At 33.5% G+C, this 16,112-nt stretch overlaps 1 protein-coding gene across 1 annotated transcript; it reads right to left on the bottom strand.

Annotated features, from left to right (window-relative positions):
* Positions 1–6,387: 6,387 nt before the first annotated feature.
* LOC131596852 (uncharacterized) lies at positions 6,388–8,496 on the bottom strand. Its single transcript, XM_058869587.1, has 2 exons — positions 7,454–8,496; positions 6,388–7,357 (listed from the first exon to the last, which is right to left on the bottom strand). The coding sequence occupies exons 1-2, from the start codon at positions 8,479–8,481 to the stop codon at positions 6,388–6,390; spliced, it is 1,998 nt and encodes a 665-aa protein (XP_058725570.1). The 5' UTR covers positions 8,482–8,496.
* Positions 8,497–16,112: the final 7,616 nt, after the last annotated feature.

The following is a 16,112-nucleotide window of genomic DNA, read 5'->3' as shown; positions in this document are numbered from 1 at the left end:
TAAGATGTGAGGTAATATATGCATGATGATTGTGATTGGATATATGATGGTTGTTATGCCTTGTTGTAATGGTTAATTGTGTTGTGAATGTTGTGTACAATTGGCGGATAATTCATAGAGTTGGATTATTGTGGTATGCGGTAAGTTAAGATTGATGAGATAATCTTAATTGCATAAATTGTTGGTAATTGTACATACATTCATAGCATGGTCGGCTTTATGGTGGAAGCGGTGAAATTTGGGTTCACATGGTAAGAGACGTTGATCCTTGAATGGAAACAGGCGTAGCAGACGTGATCCTTAATTGGAAATAGGCGTGTTGGCTTTGATCTTGTCCGGATCGGGAGCGTGGCTTGGATTCTAAACATTGAATCGGAAAGCGGTGAAACATTGGATTCATATTGGGTACCACATGCATAGAGTCACATGTCTTGCATTGAGTCACATTGGTGTTATGTGATGTTTGAATGTATGCAGTTATGTGATTGTTATGTGTGTATGAGATGTGATAAGTGAATTTGGTGATTCATTTGATATGAATGATTGTTGTGTTATAATTGTGATATATGTGATTGAAACATATGTGATGTAGATGTGAAATTATATGTACTTAGAATCTAGATGTTGGTGAAATATGATTATGTACATTGTTTAGTAATCATGTATGATTATGTGGAATTGAATGAACTAGGTTGTATGGCAAGAACATGTGAATATTGATTAATGGCATATGATGCATGTTTATATGAAGAGTGATGAATTCTTGGAATGTATTCTTGTTATGTTCATATGGTGCACAAGGGTTCGCGGCGCGAACTGGCGATTTCAGAAACCCCCAAAACACAGAAAACAACATACGAAACCCATCCCAAAACCCCTAAACTCAACCCAATCAAGTTGGAAAACATCAAACATCATGAAGAACCACAGATTACATGGTATAAACACAAATACAACACATATTATGGGTCTTACAACATCATAACATCTTCAATCATGGTTAGATTCACAATTTCATAGAAGTTATTCATAAACTCTAACAATCTCCATTCAATTTCTACACATTCATGGATAACAACATATAATCAAAACCCCACCCAAAACATCATCATACATCCCTTTAGCATGAAAGAATCCCACCCTTACCTTAGGTTTTGGATTGAAGCCAACTCTATCTTCAACCTTGAGATTCTCCTCTTTCTCTTCACTCTACTCTTCTTTCACCAAAAACCCCAAAATGAACTTCTAATTTCTATTTCCTCTAAAACCCTAGTTTTAGTTAAACCCTTACTATCTTAAATTACTATTGGGCTCTAACTAACACCCCTCACTTACTAATACCAACTTAGGCCCAATTATCAATCACACTTACTATCTTATTTATATACCAATAATTCCCAAATAAAACAACATAAAATCAATTAAACATATAATTAACACATAGATCACAATTAATTCACATAAATAAGGAATTAAAGAAAAACGGTCGTTACAGTCTTAAGGAGAAAACTAGTGAGGCCACTAAAGACCTCGGGATGAAGCTCTGACAAATAAGTATTTCTGAAGTTCCCCCAGCAGGAGTCAATATGGTGAATATTAGGCAACCTTTATCTGAAATTGAGGAATTGGAAAAATGTTTGGTGAAAGAAAAGGAAAAGGAAACTATGGAAATCCAAGGGCAAATGAAAGCTTGAAGGATTATCTCTGGAGGTGCCATGAGAAGAATGTTGGACGAATGCTGATGTGTCCAAGATGCTCAATCATGCTGGATGTATATATATATATATATATATATATATATATATATATATATATATATATATATATATATATATATATATAATTTTTTACCAAATCCAACAAATAATCGAAGTATAATCTCTAGACGCTATATGTTTTGTTTAAAAAAAATTATAATATATTTCCTCGGTTGATAGACACAATCAATGGCTAAACTAATTAAGAGACAGATTTTGAATCCTAGCAATTGTAGTTTATGTTTTATTTCTTCAAAATGAAGTCATTATTTTATTTGATTTTTTATTTTAAAAAATAACCTATTACCTCAGTGTTCACATATAATCGAGAGAAAAAATTTCATAGTTTTGAATATAAATTAATCTTTATCATCCATATATTGATTATCAATGCTCGAGACATTACCAGCCCATCGATCCAACATAAACGTTAGTGATGCGCGTGAAACTCTCACGCTAACGTTAGTGATGCACGTGAAACTCTCACGCTAGCCAATCAAAACGCATATGCCATAAATATATATCTTGGATGCGATGATGTGAATAACAAACACTTAAAATGAAAATATTAAGATTGAAAAAAGTGAAACTTAAAAAAGTGGAAAAAAAATCTCTAGGATAGATTGCTAAGGTTGTTATCTTGATATAATCTTTTATAACATGATAAATTATTTTCCTTACCAAATGTTTGAAATTTTTTTTTCCATAAACAAATAAATGCGAAGCCATTAAAAATATATTACCTATATATGGGTATACAATAAAATCTAGCATTTAAGATTCACCAAGATTAAAAAGGTTAATGATGCAAAAACTGCCAATTTTTTTAAGAAGAAGAAGATGATGATGATGATGATGATGATGAAGGTTGAGAAGGCAGATGATTTCTTCGACTCTGATGATGAGGATGAGGCAGACTATGGTTGGTCAAACTTCCTCTTAGCCAGAGGATTTAGATTTGATTATTAAGGCCTTTTGTAATGAAAGTTTATGTAATAAAATTTTAATCTTTCTTCTTAATTTTAGGGTTTCATCACTCTCTTAAGCTATCAACTTAAACTATTTACTTAGACTATAAGCTTAAACTATAAACTAATATACTAACAAACATCTTGAGCGATAATTATAATTGAAAATTCAACAGTTTGCAATTCAAACCTGAAATCTTAAACATAACAAAGTAAATACTAAACATAAAGGAGATAACAAAACATAACATCTTCAAATTTCCAAAAAAATTCTCTGATTTCAGTTTGTTCTTCAAATTCTTGTTCTTCTTTTTTGAATTTTCATACATAACCTTCAAATAGCCCAAAGCTTCCAACTCTGACTTCATAAGACTCTCATATTCATTTCGCCATTTTTCTACCATATCGTCATCCCATATGAACAAATTACATGTTTCATCAGTCCTCCAAAACGGACATCTCCAAAATAGCCTTTCTTTATTTTGTTCGTTCTTGCATTGGTACGAAACAATATGACCATCACAAACACATAAATTTTCAGATCGAGATTTTACAACTGAAGAAGACATAGAAACACCTTTGGATGAGTTTGTCTTCAAATCCGACATTGAAATAAAATTGAACAACAACAATGTCGAAAATATTTGACGTACCTTAAAGTAGAACACTGTGTAGATGTTGTTGTCTTCTTCCCGACGATGACTACGTCGTTGGTGTTAAGGTTGTTACTTTTATCAATGGAAAAATGGATACTTAGTGTTTAATATATATAAAGAAACCCCAGTGTGTAACAACGGTTTTACAACAGAACTGTAGAGATATCCGTATTATTTTTTATTGAGATATAAATAAAAATGAAAAGACGCACATTAACGTAAAAAGAATAAACTATTTAAGGGAGCTGAGGTTCGAACCCAGAAAAGCTTGATTGTATCACCACGGTTATGGAAGTAACCGAAATTATACTCTTAAAATTTTTAATTAAAAAATAAAAAAATATTAGCGCATGAATTTAGAAGTGTCACCACGGTTTTGGGAAGAACCGTGGTGACTTTGGCGTTGTTGTATGCGCGTTTTGTAGTAGTGGTAGTTTTAGAATTATGTGTTATGAGTTGTTATATTTTTTAATTTTAAAATTATTTATTGTGTTGTTGTTGTATTTTATAATTTTGAAATTATGTTTTGTCGTTGTTTTTACGATGTAGAGATTGACATCGATGAGTTTAATCTCCCAACAAGACTGTTCCGAAAAAATTGTTATGGATACAAGTATTAAAGGTATTTGTTTTACCATATATCTAAAACAATAATGAGAAGTCTCCTCCACTAATTATAATAAAAATAATTAACATACTTGATCAAGAATTTTAAAAATCCCGTCAAAATACAATTAGAGCAAAAGAAATAACAGATCACAATTTTCAATTTTGAAACTCTTAATACCATATTGAACAAATGAATTAATTGAATATTCTTTATATAATTAAAACTTGACTGAATTAGTTTACTATACTGCAAATATATAGAGCGGCTCAAGGTCGTCTCAATTTTTTGAAGCCTCTGTGTAGGTTAGTCATGGTTCCACCATGATAAAATAGTTAGAGGTCCTATTTAACTTTATTTAATAGTGATAAATATTGAAGCCCTGTGCGGTAGCCTTCCTTGTACGCCCTCAAAGACGGCCCTATAAAACGCTAAACAAAATAAAAGGATAAGGTCAGGGTATAACATTTATATTTGTCATACAAAGTAACTAGTTGTAACAGTTAAAACTGTCACAACAATATTTTTTTTGGATCAATTGTGGGATCAAATGGTTTAAGCTTTTTTTCGATCGCAATTGTGAGAGATCGAATCATGATTCTCCCTATCAAGTTAAGCGTCAATCATCACTGAACCAACTAGCGATTGATTTGTCCTTAACAAATTTAATTACTTCAAATTCTGTTTTCATCATTTACTTCTATTAAAATGTATCATAAAATTTCCTTGTTTTGATGTTTATGATAAATCATAGAATATTTTCTTTAACTTCTCTAATTTTGATAACTTAATTTTGTAGTATGAAAAATCTTGGTAGTCAAAATATATTGATTACTAATCTATAGGGAGGGACCCACTTTATGTGATTGAAAGTGATATTGTACTAAGTCTTTGTAACATTCTACCTACAAGTATCCTTGTTCTTTCTAGATCTTGTGATCCAGTGTTCATCTTCTAGTGGGATTTGCTTTAAGGACCATAATCTGACCCACTATATATGTAATTTAAATTGTCTTAAAATTGTTTTACACAGGTTTAGTCATTCAATACGAATCATGACTAAAAATATAAAAGAAGTAAATGGGGGTTCACAAGCAAGCAGTCTTTCTATCGTAAGAAAGCATAAATATGTTGTAGTGAGTGATCAAAACTCTCATTCCTCTCTCTAAGTTGACTCCTGGCCATTATAATGGATTTTCCATCAAAGTGGTACATAAAAGATTTTGGTTTATGTGTGTATTCATTTTGTGATTGTGTGTCATTATAATCTTCCCAAAATTTATGAGAATAAAGTTAGAAAACATTTATCAACAAGTCACTTGCAAACGATTGATGTATCATTAGCTACTTCCAACAATTTTGTAATAATTAGTCTAATTGTGATATGATCAACTTATTGCTCATGGTTGCATTGAAATTAAGTAGCATCTTGAAATTGTATGCTTGGGCTTTCTTCTTCTATAAGTTTTATCCAATAGTTTAAAAATCGTATCCATTCACTACAGGAAAACATTAAATGCGGGGTGATTTTGTCAGGTGACAACCACCTTACAAATAAATATACCCGCAGAGTAATTAACACCTCGCAACATAAATGATTTTGAAAATTAATTTGTGAAGTGATAAACACCCCGCAACGTCTTTTAAAAAATTTGGTGGAACTTTAAATTATGTAATTACTGATGGTGAACGTTTTGAAATTCAAATTTTTTGAAAATTGAGTTACGAAGTAGGAAACACCACACAACGCTTTTTTAAATAAATGTTGGGAATTTAAATGGTTTAGTTATTTAGGCATCAGTGTTGCATGTTAATGTTCTGAATTTTGCTTATGTTGCGGGGTGCAAATCCCTTCGCAAAGCACACGTCAGATTCGGGAGTTACGGGGTGGAATTAATTTCACAAAGCCCAACGGCTCTAAGAGTTGCGGGATGCAACACACATCGCAATCCTATTATATATTCCCAACACTTCAACTGCTTCATTCACAACCTATAAAACAAAAAATCACTTTCCCAAATTTCTCCAAACCGCATCAAGCTCTCTTTCTCTTCAGCTTCAGCAAATCAAAACTCTCTCAAATCTCTCATCTTCAAGAAAATACTTACTGATAGGAAGCAATTCCTACCAAGGTTCTAAACTAGGCTTTAAACTAGGAAAGGGGAAGAACAATAAAAGGGACTTAAAATAAAAGATAAAATTAAACTTGATTTCATTGATTGATTCTAAATGTCTCCATGAGACTACATTATATAACATTCTTAATGGATAATAATAATAACATAAAAGCCCAAACACTACTAAAAGCCCAATAACCATACTCATAATATAAGTCCTATTGTTACCCTTCTATCATTGCCGTGGGGTTCACATGAACCTTGTCCTCAAGGTTCTAAAAATCAATATGAGAATAGAGATATTGTTCCTGGATCCCATTGCTTGAATGAAAAATTGTCACTGATTATTTGCAACACGAAATTCAGAACTTGAAAAATCAATTTTATCATGCAAGGTACTTTTGATTTCCGGAACATGGTAAAGAATTGCACCGCTTTACCATAACTTTTCTCAAATTCCTTCTTTCCATCTTCAGATAAAGCATTGTATACAGCCAACAGGTTTGCTACGGTAAGAATAGTTAACTGAGGGAAATAGTTCTTCTCTGAAACTGGAATGGTGTTGGTAATTATCACCTCTTGAAATAAGCCACTGGATAGCCTCTCGATTGCAGGAGGGCTGAAAACACCGTGAGTGAAACAAGCATAAACTTCCCTAGCTCCCTCTTCATGTAATAGTGTTGCACCCTTGGCAATGGTTCCAGCCGTGTCAATCATATCATCCACCATTACAGCAACCTTTCCTTTTACATCACCAATCAGATTCATCACCTCAGCAACATTGTGTCCGTGGCGCCTTTTGTCTACAATAGCCAAAGGTGCATTAGACAACTTCTTCGCAAAAGTACGTGCTCTTGCAACACCGCCAACATCAGGGGGAACAACCACCAAGTCATTAGAACTTATCGTCTTACTAGCAAGATAATCAAGAATCACAGGCTGACAATGCACATGATCCAATGGAATATCAAAGTAACCCATAGACTGCCCTGAATGAAGATCACAAGCAAGAACACGATCAGCTCTTGCAACCCTTCCAACTAGATGAATAAATATTTTAGGCTTGTGCCAGAAATTCCAATTGATAACAGTATCATGCAATGGAATATCAATGCCTCGAACAACAATATCAGTGACAATCAACAACAATATATTCCATGACTTAAACCTTGACACATGCATTTTGCGAGCATCTTGATTCATGTCTCCATAACATTCAGAAGGCTCAATATCCTCTTGTTGAAACAACGAGCTGAGAAACTCAATATGATGTTTAGTGGATAAAAAAATTAAATTCTGCTCATTGGAACCAATAAGTTTCCAGATTAAATAGAGCAAGGCAACATACTTCTCTTCTTGCCTCAAAGTGAAAAAGACAAGCTTTAAGTCAGGACTAATTTTAGTTTCCAGATCAGGGCGGACAAGGAGAGGCTCTCGTAGACCAGCCTTAGCAAATTCTGCAAGAGCACTGTGTAATGTCGCACTGAAAAGCAAGGTCTGATGGTGATCACCAAGCTGAGCAAGAATCTGATGTAGCTGCTCAGCAAAACCCATGCCAAATAAACAATCAGCCTCATCAACAACACGACTTAAATTTGCAGTACTCGAAGGTCTAGATGCATTTCGAACAACATTTCTTAAATATGCAGGTATAAACACCGGATGATCTAAAACTGAATTTGAGAAATGGTTGTTAGTTGAGCTAGAACCACCATCCCACTTGTCTTGCTGCCAGTACTCCAAAATTTTGTTAAAATCAACAGGTCCAATTATCTCAGCAAGCCCAACTGACTTCCCACTTGTATTAACAAAGAACAAAAGGAAAATAGGGCAGCCACCATGTTTCTGCTGAGCCTTTTGGTAGGCGCCATCAAGCTTCTTGTTGTCATTTTGTGTGCTGGCCCATACATCATACTTGATGCTTTTTTGAATGTCATCCTTACTATAACACTTGATGACAAAAAATTTAGCATCCGTGTATTCTTCTGGAAAATCAGACTTGTATTGCTCACAGTCTGGAATATTAGAAGTCTTCTCTTCATCAGCACTAACTGGCAAATTCCACCCTTTCATAGCAAGAACAAGTAGTGCAATAACCTTTTGGTTCTTACCACCCTTGGCCCAAGGTGTACCAGCATTGAAAAGAGTTGGAGAAGCATGAGTAAACCATCTCTCGTTGTCCAATCGAGTCGCATTCTCAATGATTATTTCATAGACATCATTAGCAATCAACGGAGCTTTCTTCCCAGATCTATGATTAAAATGATTGTACATAATCTTCACAGTTTCCGAAAACGAATCCTTAGTGTGCTTATGCAGATTCGAAACAGCAGTCTTAGCAGCCAAAGAAGCATAATCGGGATGGTTAGCCGTCATGCCTACGGCAGTTTCTGCGGCCAATTCATCGAGTTGACTAGTAGTCACACCTCTATAAACACCAGCACAAACCTTCCGAAAGGCCAAAACAGGGTCGCAATGCTCGGTGCTTAAGCCGTAACTGAGTTTCTTCAAGTGCGCCGTAATCTTATCAAAATGAACAGTCTCTTGACGTCGGTGTCTCTTAACGACGTACATCTTGTATTGATTTGAGAAATTTTGGTTGGGGAATTTGGTCGAACAATGTTGGTGCAAGAGTGAAGAGATAAGTGTGAGAGAAATGGAAGCAAGGGTTGTTGTGTAGTTATGACTAATTGATGAAGGTAAATTGATAGGGGAAGAGGAAGGTAGAGGGTTTTCAGAAACCCTAGATGCCTGTTTCAAATCTGTCAGTTTTCGTTCCATGATGGGAGAAGGAGGCGATGGTTCGAAAACGTAAGTTGAAGAATCGTTAACACCCACTTCGAATTTCTTGTTCTTCACTGGCTTAATAATCGGTTGTTCTAGTGGCTGTTCATCTTCGTCCATAACTAGGGTTTCAACGTCCTCGCTATAAACTTCTTCAACGGTTGGGTAGTACTTTTTTCCCTCGGCTAAGACTACTTGATTTTTGACCATGTCTGCATCGACGGAGGCGCCGGTTGTCAGCCATCCGTTTGAGGGACCTTCACCGTCGGATTCGGCGGCTCTGTTAGACTCTTCGGGTTTGTCACGGTCGGATTCTTCTTCCCAGCCGGAGTCTTGGTCGGACTCGATTTCGGGGCCGATGTAGTTACCGAACTCGTCGTATAAGCTGTCATCCATGGTGAAAAGTGGGCATGGATTGAGAGGGATGGAGTGTGAGTAGCACCGGAGAAGAGGTTTCGAGCGGAGAAGGGTGTTTTTGAGAGGTTTTGTTTTTTTTAATCTTTTCTTAAAACAAAGCTGAGAAACTTGCAATTGCTTTTGATATTTATGATTAAGTGAGGAAGAGGTTTTTGTTGGTTGGGTTTGTTGATGATGAATATAGTAGTAGTATGGATAATGAAAGCACCAATTGATAGGAAGCAATTCCTACCAAGGTTCTAAACTAGGCTTTAAACTAGGAAAGGGGAAGAACAATAAAAGGGACTTAAAATAAAAGATAAAATTAAACTTGATTTCATTGATTGATTCTAAATGTCTCCATGAGACTACATTATATAACATTCTTAATGGATAATAATAATAATAACATAAAAGCCCAAACACTACTAAAAGCCCAATAACCATACTCATAATATAAGTCCTATTGTTACCCTTCTATCACTTACATTCTCTTTAACAAAATGTCTCGAGTTTTATTTTCAAATCAATTGCTAGAATTGTTAAGGTACACATTAAAATTATTATTTTTTTTAATTATTTTATACGAGGTTACATGAGTTGATGTAGATTTATGCATTTTTATTGTAGTTTGTATGATAAAATTGGTAATTGATGAACCGTTAGAAATATGTGTTTAAGGGTAAGATAAATGTTTTTTCATGTGTAAGATAAACTGTTAGAATATATTTGTTAGAGAAATTGTTATTTTTTTTAAATAGAGTAAATTGAATAGATGTAGTTTTTTTTTTTTAAATAGAAAAATATAATATATGTTATTTTGTTTTTTTAAAATAGAAATGAATAATGTGAAATATTTTATTTTATTATTTATTTTTAAAAACAGATATATATATATATATATATATATATATATATATATATATATATATATATATATATATATATATATATATAATTATTATTATTATTTTAAATAATTTTAAAAAACAGAATAAAAATATATAGCAAAAAACAAAATAATTTATTTTAAAGACTGAATATTATATTTTTAAAAACAGAATATTATTATTTTTAAGACATAATTATCATATATTGTTATTATTTTTTAAGACATAATTATAATATATTGTTAAAACTGAAAAATAATATATATATATATATATATATATATATATATATATATATATATATATATATATATATATATATATATTCGTTTGATTTAATCACAATATTGATTGTTGATGAGGTTGGAAACACTAGGGATTAACAAGCGTTAATTATTGAATGAGAACACAGGATTGCAAATGCAAAACTTGTAAGATAAACTATAGAATCTACTACCAGAAAAAAGAAAATAATGAATATTATTATATCAAAAGAGAATCCAGACAACCACACCCAAGAGTGTTTAAATACAGAGGAAAAAACCCTAATGTGAAAATTATCAAAATAATAATAATTAAATAGAAATTGCAGAAATTGTGGAAAAATAAAACAGAAATTGTTGAAATCGTGGAAAATAGTAAAATGTTATTTTTGAGCCTGAAACGAACTCAAATGACTTAAAAAGCCCATAGATCATTGCATTCCAGTGTTGGACAAGTGGACTGATTCTCTTTCTGAAATGCTTAATACGAGTCATTCTAACACAGGATGCTAAACTTGCACAAATCTTGTTGAACCATTCTGAAGCATGACTTCATATTCGAAAGCGCATCCGGCCTTCCTACATCAGTCTCCTTCACTTCTGAAGAACTCAACCCCGAATTCTCGTCTTTGAAAATAGCTTCATATGACTGCAACTTGTTGTAACTACCAACTGGAAACCTCTCCTTAAACAGAAACATCATCACATTTTTTCTCATATTGAAAATTTTAACTTCCCCGTGTTTATCTTGCACATGAGGAAAATTGTTTGCTAGCTCATCTGTGGTCAACTCCTTTATATCTTTTAGGACCCCTAGCACTTATTCTAGAATTGTTGTTTTCTCCTTTACAACACTCATCACCCCTTTAGTCAGTATTGAACATAAAAATCTAGTTTCTTTAACAACCTTATCAAGCTCCTTTTTACTTAGTGTCATCACCAAGAATCTAGATGTCTTTGCCTCTTCCTTTGAACAACAAGTTTATCCCAAGAGAAAGTATTAGTACTCTTCAGTCTGATCATCACAATCTTAACGTGCTTGTTATCAAGGACACCCATAACATCGAAGAACTTGTCGATGTAAATCTGCCAATTCATAATCTCCTCAGCTCTCATGTTTCCATAGAATAACGAAATATTAATTACCTTCACTCAATAACCATGGTTATGTCAATTCCCATGATCAACACATTTTTTCTCGTAGGATTCTTCTTCTTTAGAACTCAATTTTTCAGCAATAACATCATGATGATTGTTGACACCTCGCATAACCTTAACTCGTTCTCCACTATCTCTTTGTTGATTCTCGTTGTTGTTGGCATTGTTCACCTGATTTGCTAAATTCGTTATATGTTCAGTCAAAGCAGTTAAAGTCGTAGTAATTCCCTTAAGATCTGATCTAGTCATCGATTAGTCTCCCATGGATGATCAAGTTACGAAAAAGAAATCGGAGAAACCTACTCTAATGCCACCTGACATAGTCGAAAATACTAGGGGATTATAAATTGCTAAACCTATAATGAGAACACATGATTGCAAACGTAAAACCTGTCAAATAAACTTTGGAATCCACTAGAAAAAAGAAAATAATGAATTTTATTATATCAAAAGATAATCCCAACAATCACTCTCAAGAGTGTGTTTAAATATAGAAAAACCATGATACGAAAGTTATAAAATAAAAAACAAATAAAACAGAAATTATTGAAATTGTGAAAAAATAAAACTGAAATTGTGGAAATAATAAAATATTGTTTTTGAGTCTGAAACAAACTCGAAAGACTTAATAATTCAATAAATCATTGCAATGTAGTAACTTGTATTGGTGGGCCGGTTCCCTTTCCAAAAAAGTATAATATGAGTCATTCTGACCCCACACATTAAATTTACACAAATTTTGTCAAAATATTTCAACATGAGATTTCTTCTTCGATACGCACCGTCAATCTTCGTGCATCATTCTACTTAATATTAATTGCAATTGTTCAACTATAACTCGTTCGTGGTTGTTCAATTCACATTCGCTCTCCATAATTTCAAAAGAACGGATTATCTGCTGCCTATTCCATAAACAACAATGTGAAAGCTATGAAGAGATACAAGTAGGGACCTCATATAAGGATACACTCATTACAACAATGTGAAAGCTATGAAGAGATACAAGTAGGGACCTCATGTAAGGATACACTCATTACATGTTCATTGACATTGTCCCTTCAAACCAAGGGAGGGGTATTATTAACATTATAGTGAAGTCAAATCAAATGTAGAACTGTTAATGAATTTGAAAACATTTTCCAATTGTCGTCCGTATTGTATATACAAGTTGAGACTAGACTAGACCCAAACACATTCAAATCAAAATTATCAATAAGGATTATAGTTGATGACAGGTAGGAACATGTCTTATCATGCTTAGGAGTTAGGATTGTGACCCACAAAAAAATACAAAGATAAAACACTGCCACAAATACAAAGAAAAACACACCATGTATTTATAATTGGTTGAATAGATGATCTTATTATATTCTCAAATTTACTCAAACATAAAATGTGGACAACATTCTTCACGTAATTTAGAAGGTATAATATTGCAATCATTGTTTTCAGGCACACAATGTTGCAATCATGATTTATCACGTGAATTGTAGTATTTTTCTATATGATCGATTAGTGCTTATCAATAGGGGTTTTTGCTATTTAGTCAATTGACAAAGAAATTTTGTTTCCCAACTTGTAAAATTAAAATAAGCGTGTGTGATGTGAACATAGTTGACTAAATTAAAAGGGAGATCGTTAAGGGGGTGGTCTAGTGATTGAGACTTAGGTTTTGAAAGTGTTTTTTTTTTTTAAGGTCTAAAGTTTAAATTTTATTAGGTGTTAATAATTTTTGTGTTTGGCCAGTTGCAATGTTGGATAATGACATTTCAAAAAAAAAATTATAAGGGAGTTTTTTTTCCTATTAGCATGTTTAATTTAATTTTTGAAAGAGATAAAATTAAAGTGTCGAATTAATTCGAAAGTGATTTTGAAATATTTGATTCTTCTAAAATAGAATTGATTTTGTCTTCATAATTGATTCTACTCAAAGTTCATTAACAAGACTCTCTTTCTGCTGGCTGTGGTGGGATCTTTCGTGACAATTATGGTCATTTTGTTTTGGCTTTTGCAAATAAGGTGACCTTCTCGTCTTCTTAGCTTGCTGAATTTCTGCAATCTTTGAGGCCTTGAGAACAATTGTGGATAAAGGTTGGTCGAAACTTTGGTTAGAAACATATTCAATAAATGTTTTGCAAACTTTTAGCAAGCCTTCTCTTTTGTCGTGGCAATTCAAAAACCAATGGTTTAGTTAATTTGCTTACTTTGCACATAAATATTTTCTCACATTTATAAATAGGAAAACTTTTGCGCCAACTTCATTGGTAATACAGGGCTCTCATGTTCTTCCCTCAACATATTTTATCCCATTCCTAGTGGCATTATAGAATTTTGTACAAAATAGCCTAGAAATATTTTTTTAAAAGATTTTCTTCCTTTTGACGGGCTTTAATTTCCCCCTTTTATAATGCTTCTTTTTGTTCAATATATGATTGTCGCACGCTCGCGAAAAATGAACAGAGTCGCCACCAATATATTTATCCCATAAGGGAAAGGAATATCAGAAAACCTAACAAAAGAAGGAACAGGGTCTTGCGACCAGAGAATCAAGGTACGGGAGTCGGTTACGCGAGGGGAAGGTATTAGCACCCCTCGCGCCCATCGTAATCGATGGTATCCACCTATGTTTGTTTCTATCTAAAGGGTGTGTACTATGTCTATGTCTAAATGCGAATGAATGCAAAAGAAATACGGGGAAAAGAATGAATTATTTACAATTGTGCTCATTCAAGCCCCGCGACTTGATGCCTACGTATCCTTTTCAGGAATCAGAGCGCCATAGTTCGGCTCGCATGTTTCGGTTTGTTTTTGTGTTTTTTAGTTGGGCGGAGTTAACGCTCGCGCTCTTGCATAAGGGGACAGCCTAGGATGCAATAGAGCGGAGATAACAATGCCCTTAAGAAAGGAGGGGAAGAGAGAGAGAGTTTGAGTGTTTTGAGGAAATCCCTAAGGCAAGGGAAACTCGAGTTACTCTTTGGTTTGTGTCTTTTAGAATTTGGGAACTTACGCCCGAATGGTTCCCTAAAGCAAGGGAGATCCAAGCACTCGAATGATTCTCTAAAGCAAGGGAGATTCAAGCTTCCATTCCCTTTTTAATGATTTTCACTTTTTTATTAATGTTTTTTTAGTGTTTTCTTTGTATGTTTTAAAGGGGATTTTATTTTAAATATTTATTAGATGTTTTGATGTTGAAAAAGAAAAAGAATGAAAAAGTGGGGGACTAGCCTAATTTCTAAGCCTAATTGTTATTCTAATCTAATAGGGATGAGGAAGAAGTTATTTTGGTATTTCACAATATATGAAAATATTCACAAAAAGAAAAGAATTAAAATCCAAACTATTCATGGAGATATATTCACAAACAATTGCATTTTATTTATGTTAGAAACTATTTTTGAATTAAAAAACTAAGAACTAAGTATTTATGGTTTATCAACCAATCAAAAGTTCAAAGAAATCAACAATTAAAATTCAATTAAAAGAAAATAATGTTTCAAAAAGTTCTCTTTAGTTAGAAAAACTATTTTTATCAATTTTTACTTGAGGAGAAAAACTATTAACATGCAAAAAGAATAAAAGAAAATCAAATTTTTATTATGTTTTTTATTAACAGCAGGGGGGAATTAGCAATTGGAAAATGAACTAAAACTAGGTTATGAAGCATCTGGGCCTAACATCAGGGGGTGGGAAGAATAAAAGCGCTTGGCCCAAATACAATTGGCTGCGTTAGCGTTAGTGATTCAGGGGTGTGATCCAGAAAAAACCAAGCCCAGACGCGCCAAGGCCCAATGCCTTTTGTTCTTCATTTCAGTTTTTATTCTATTTCCATTTATTCTGTTTATTCATTTATACTATGATTTTTTAATAATGCTGGAACGTACCACATGCAACATGATATATCAATTGGTCATGGGGGAGTTTAAGTCACTAAAGACAAAATTACTGCACAAGCCAATCAAAACGTGACAAATCGATTGCTAATGATTGAGAAACGGACAAAACAATAATCAGAAAAGAAAACCAGCGCCAATCACTTGAAGACACGTACGCAGGCCTGAGGAAAACGTGAAAAAACACATGCGCCGGAGATCCCTTGCTCAGTCATCTTCTCCGGCCACTCCGGCGGCGGAGACACCTTGAAATTTCCAGAAATCAACCGGACCACCACCGTTCCACTCGGATTCTCACGTAGATCACGGATCTACCATTAGTTTTCTCTAACTCTTCCTCAAACTTCAAAACCGAGCATGAATCTAAAACCCTAACATTCAAGATCTACGCTAAAACTCAAAAGCAAGCACATCAATGGAGTTCTTATGGATTCTAGAGTACATATTCATGAAACAATCATTCAAAAAGCTACATTATCATCTTAACAGAATTCAAAGGAGAGAGAGCTTCATACGATAGACATCATGCATTCTTATCAAGCACAGTCACAGTAAGCACGTTAGCAACATCATACAGCATGCATATGAATGCAGAAGAAAGATCAAGAAGCTAACCTGAGAAAGCC

This window comes from Vicia villosa, linkage group LG4 (assembly GCF_029867415.1).
Source record: "Vicia villosa cultivar HV-30 ecotype Madison, WI linkage group LG4, Vvil1.0, whole genome shotgun sequence".
Taxonomy (NCBI): domain Eukaryota; kingdom Viridiplantae; phylum Streptophyta; class Magnoliopsida; order Fabales; family Fabaceae; genus Vicia; species Vicia villosa.
The sequence above is the reverse complement of the archived record's forward strand: the minus strand, read 5'-3'. Positions and strand labels throughout refer to the sequence as shown.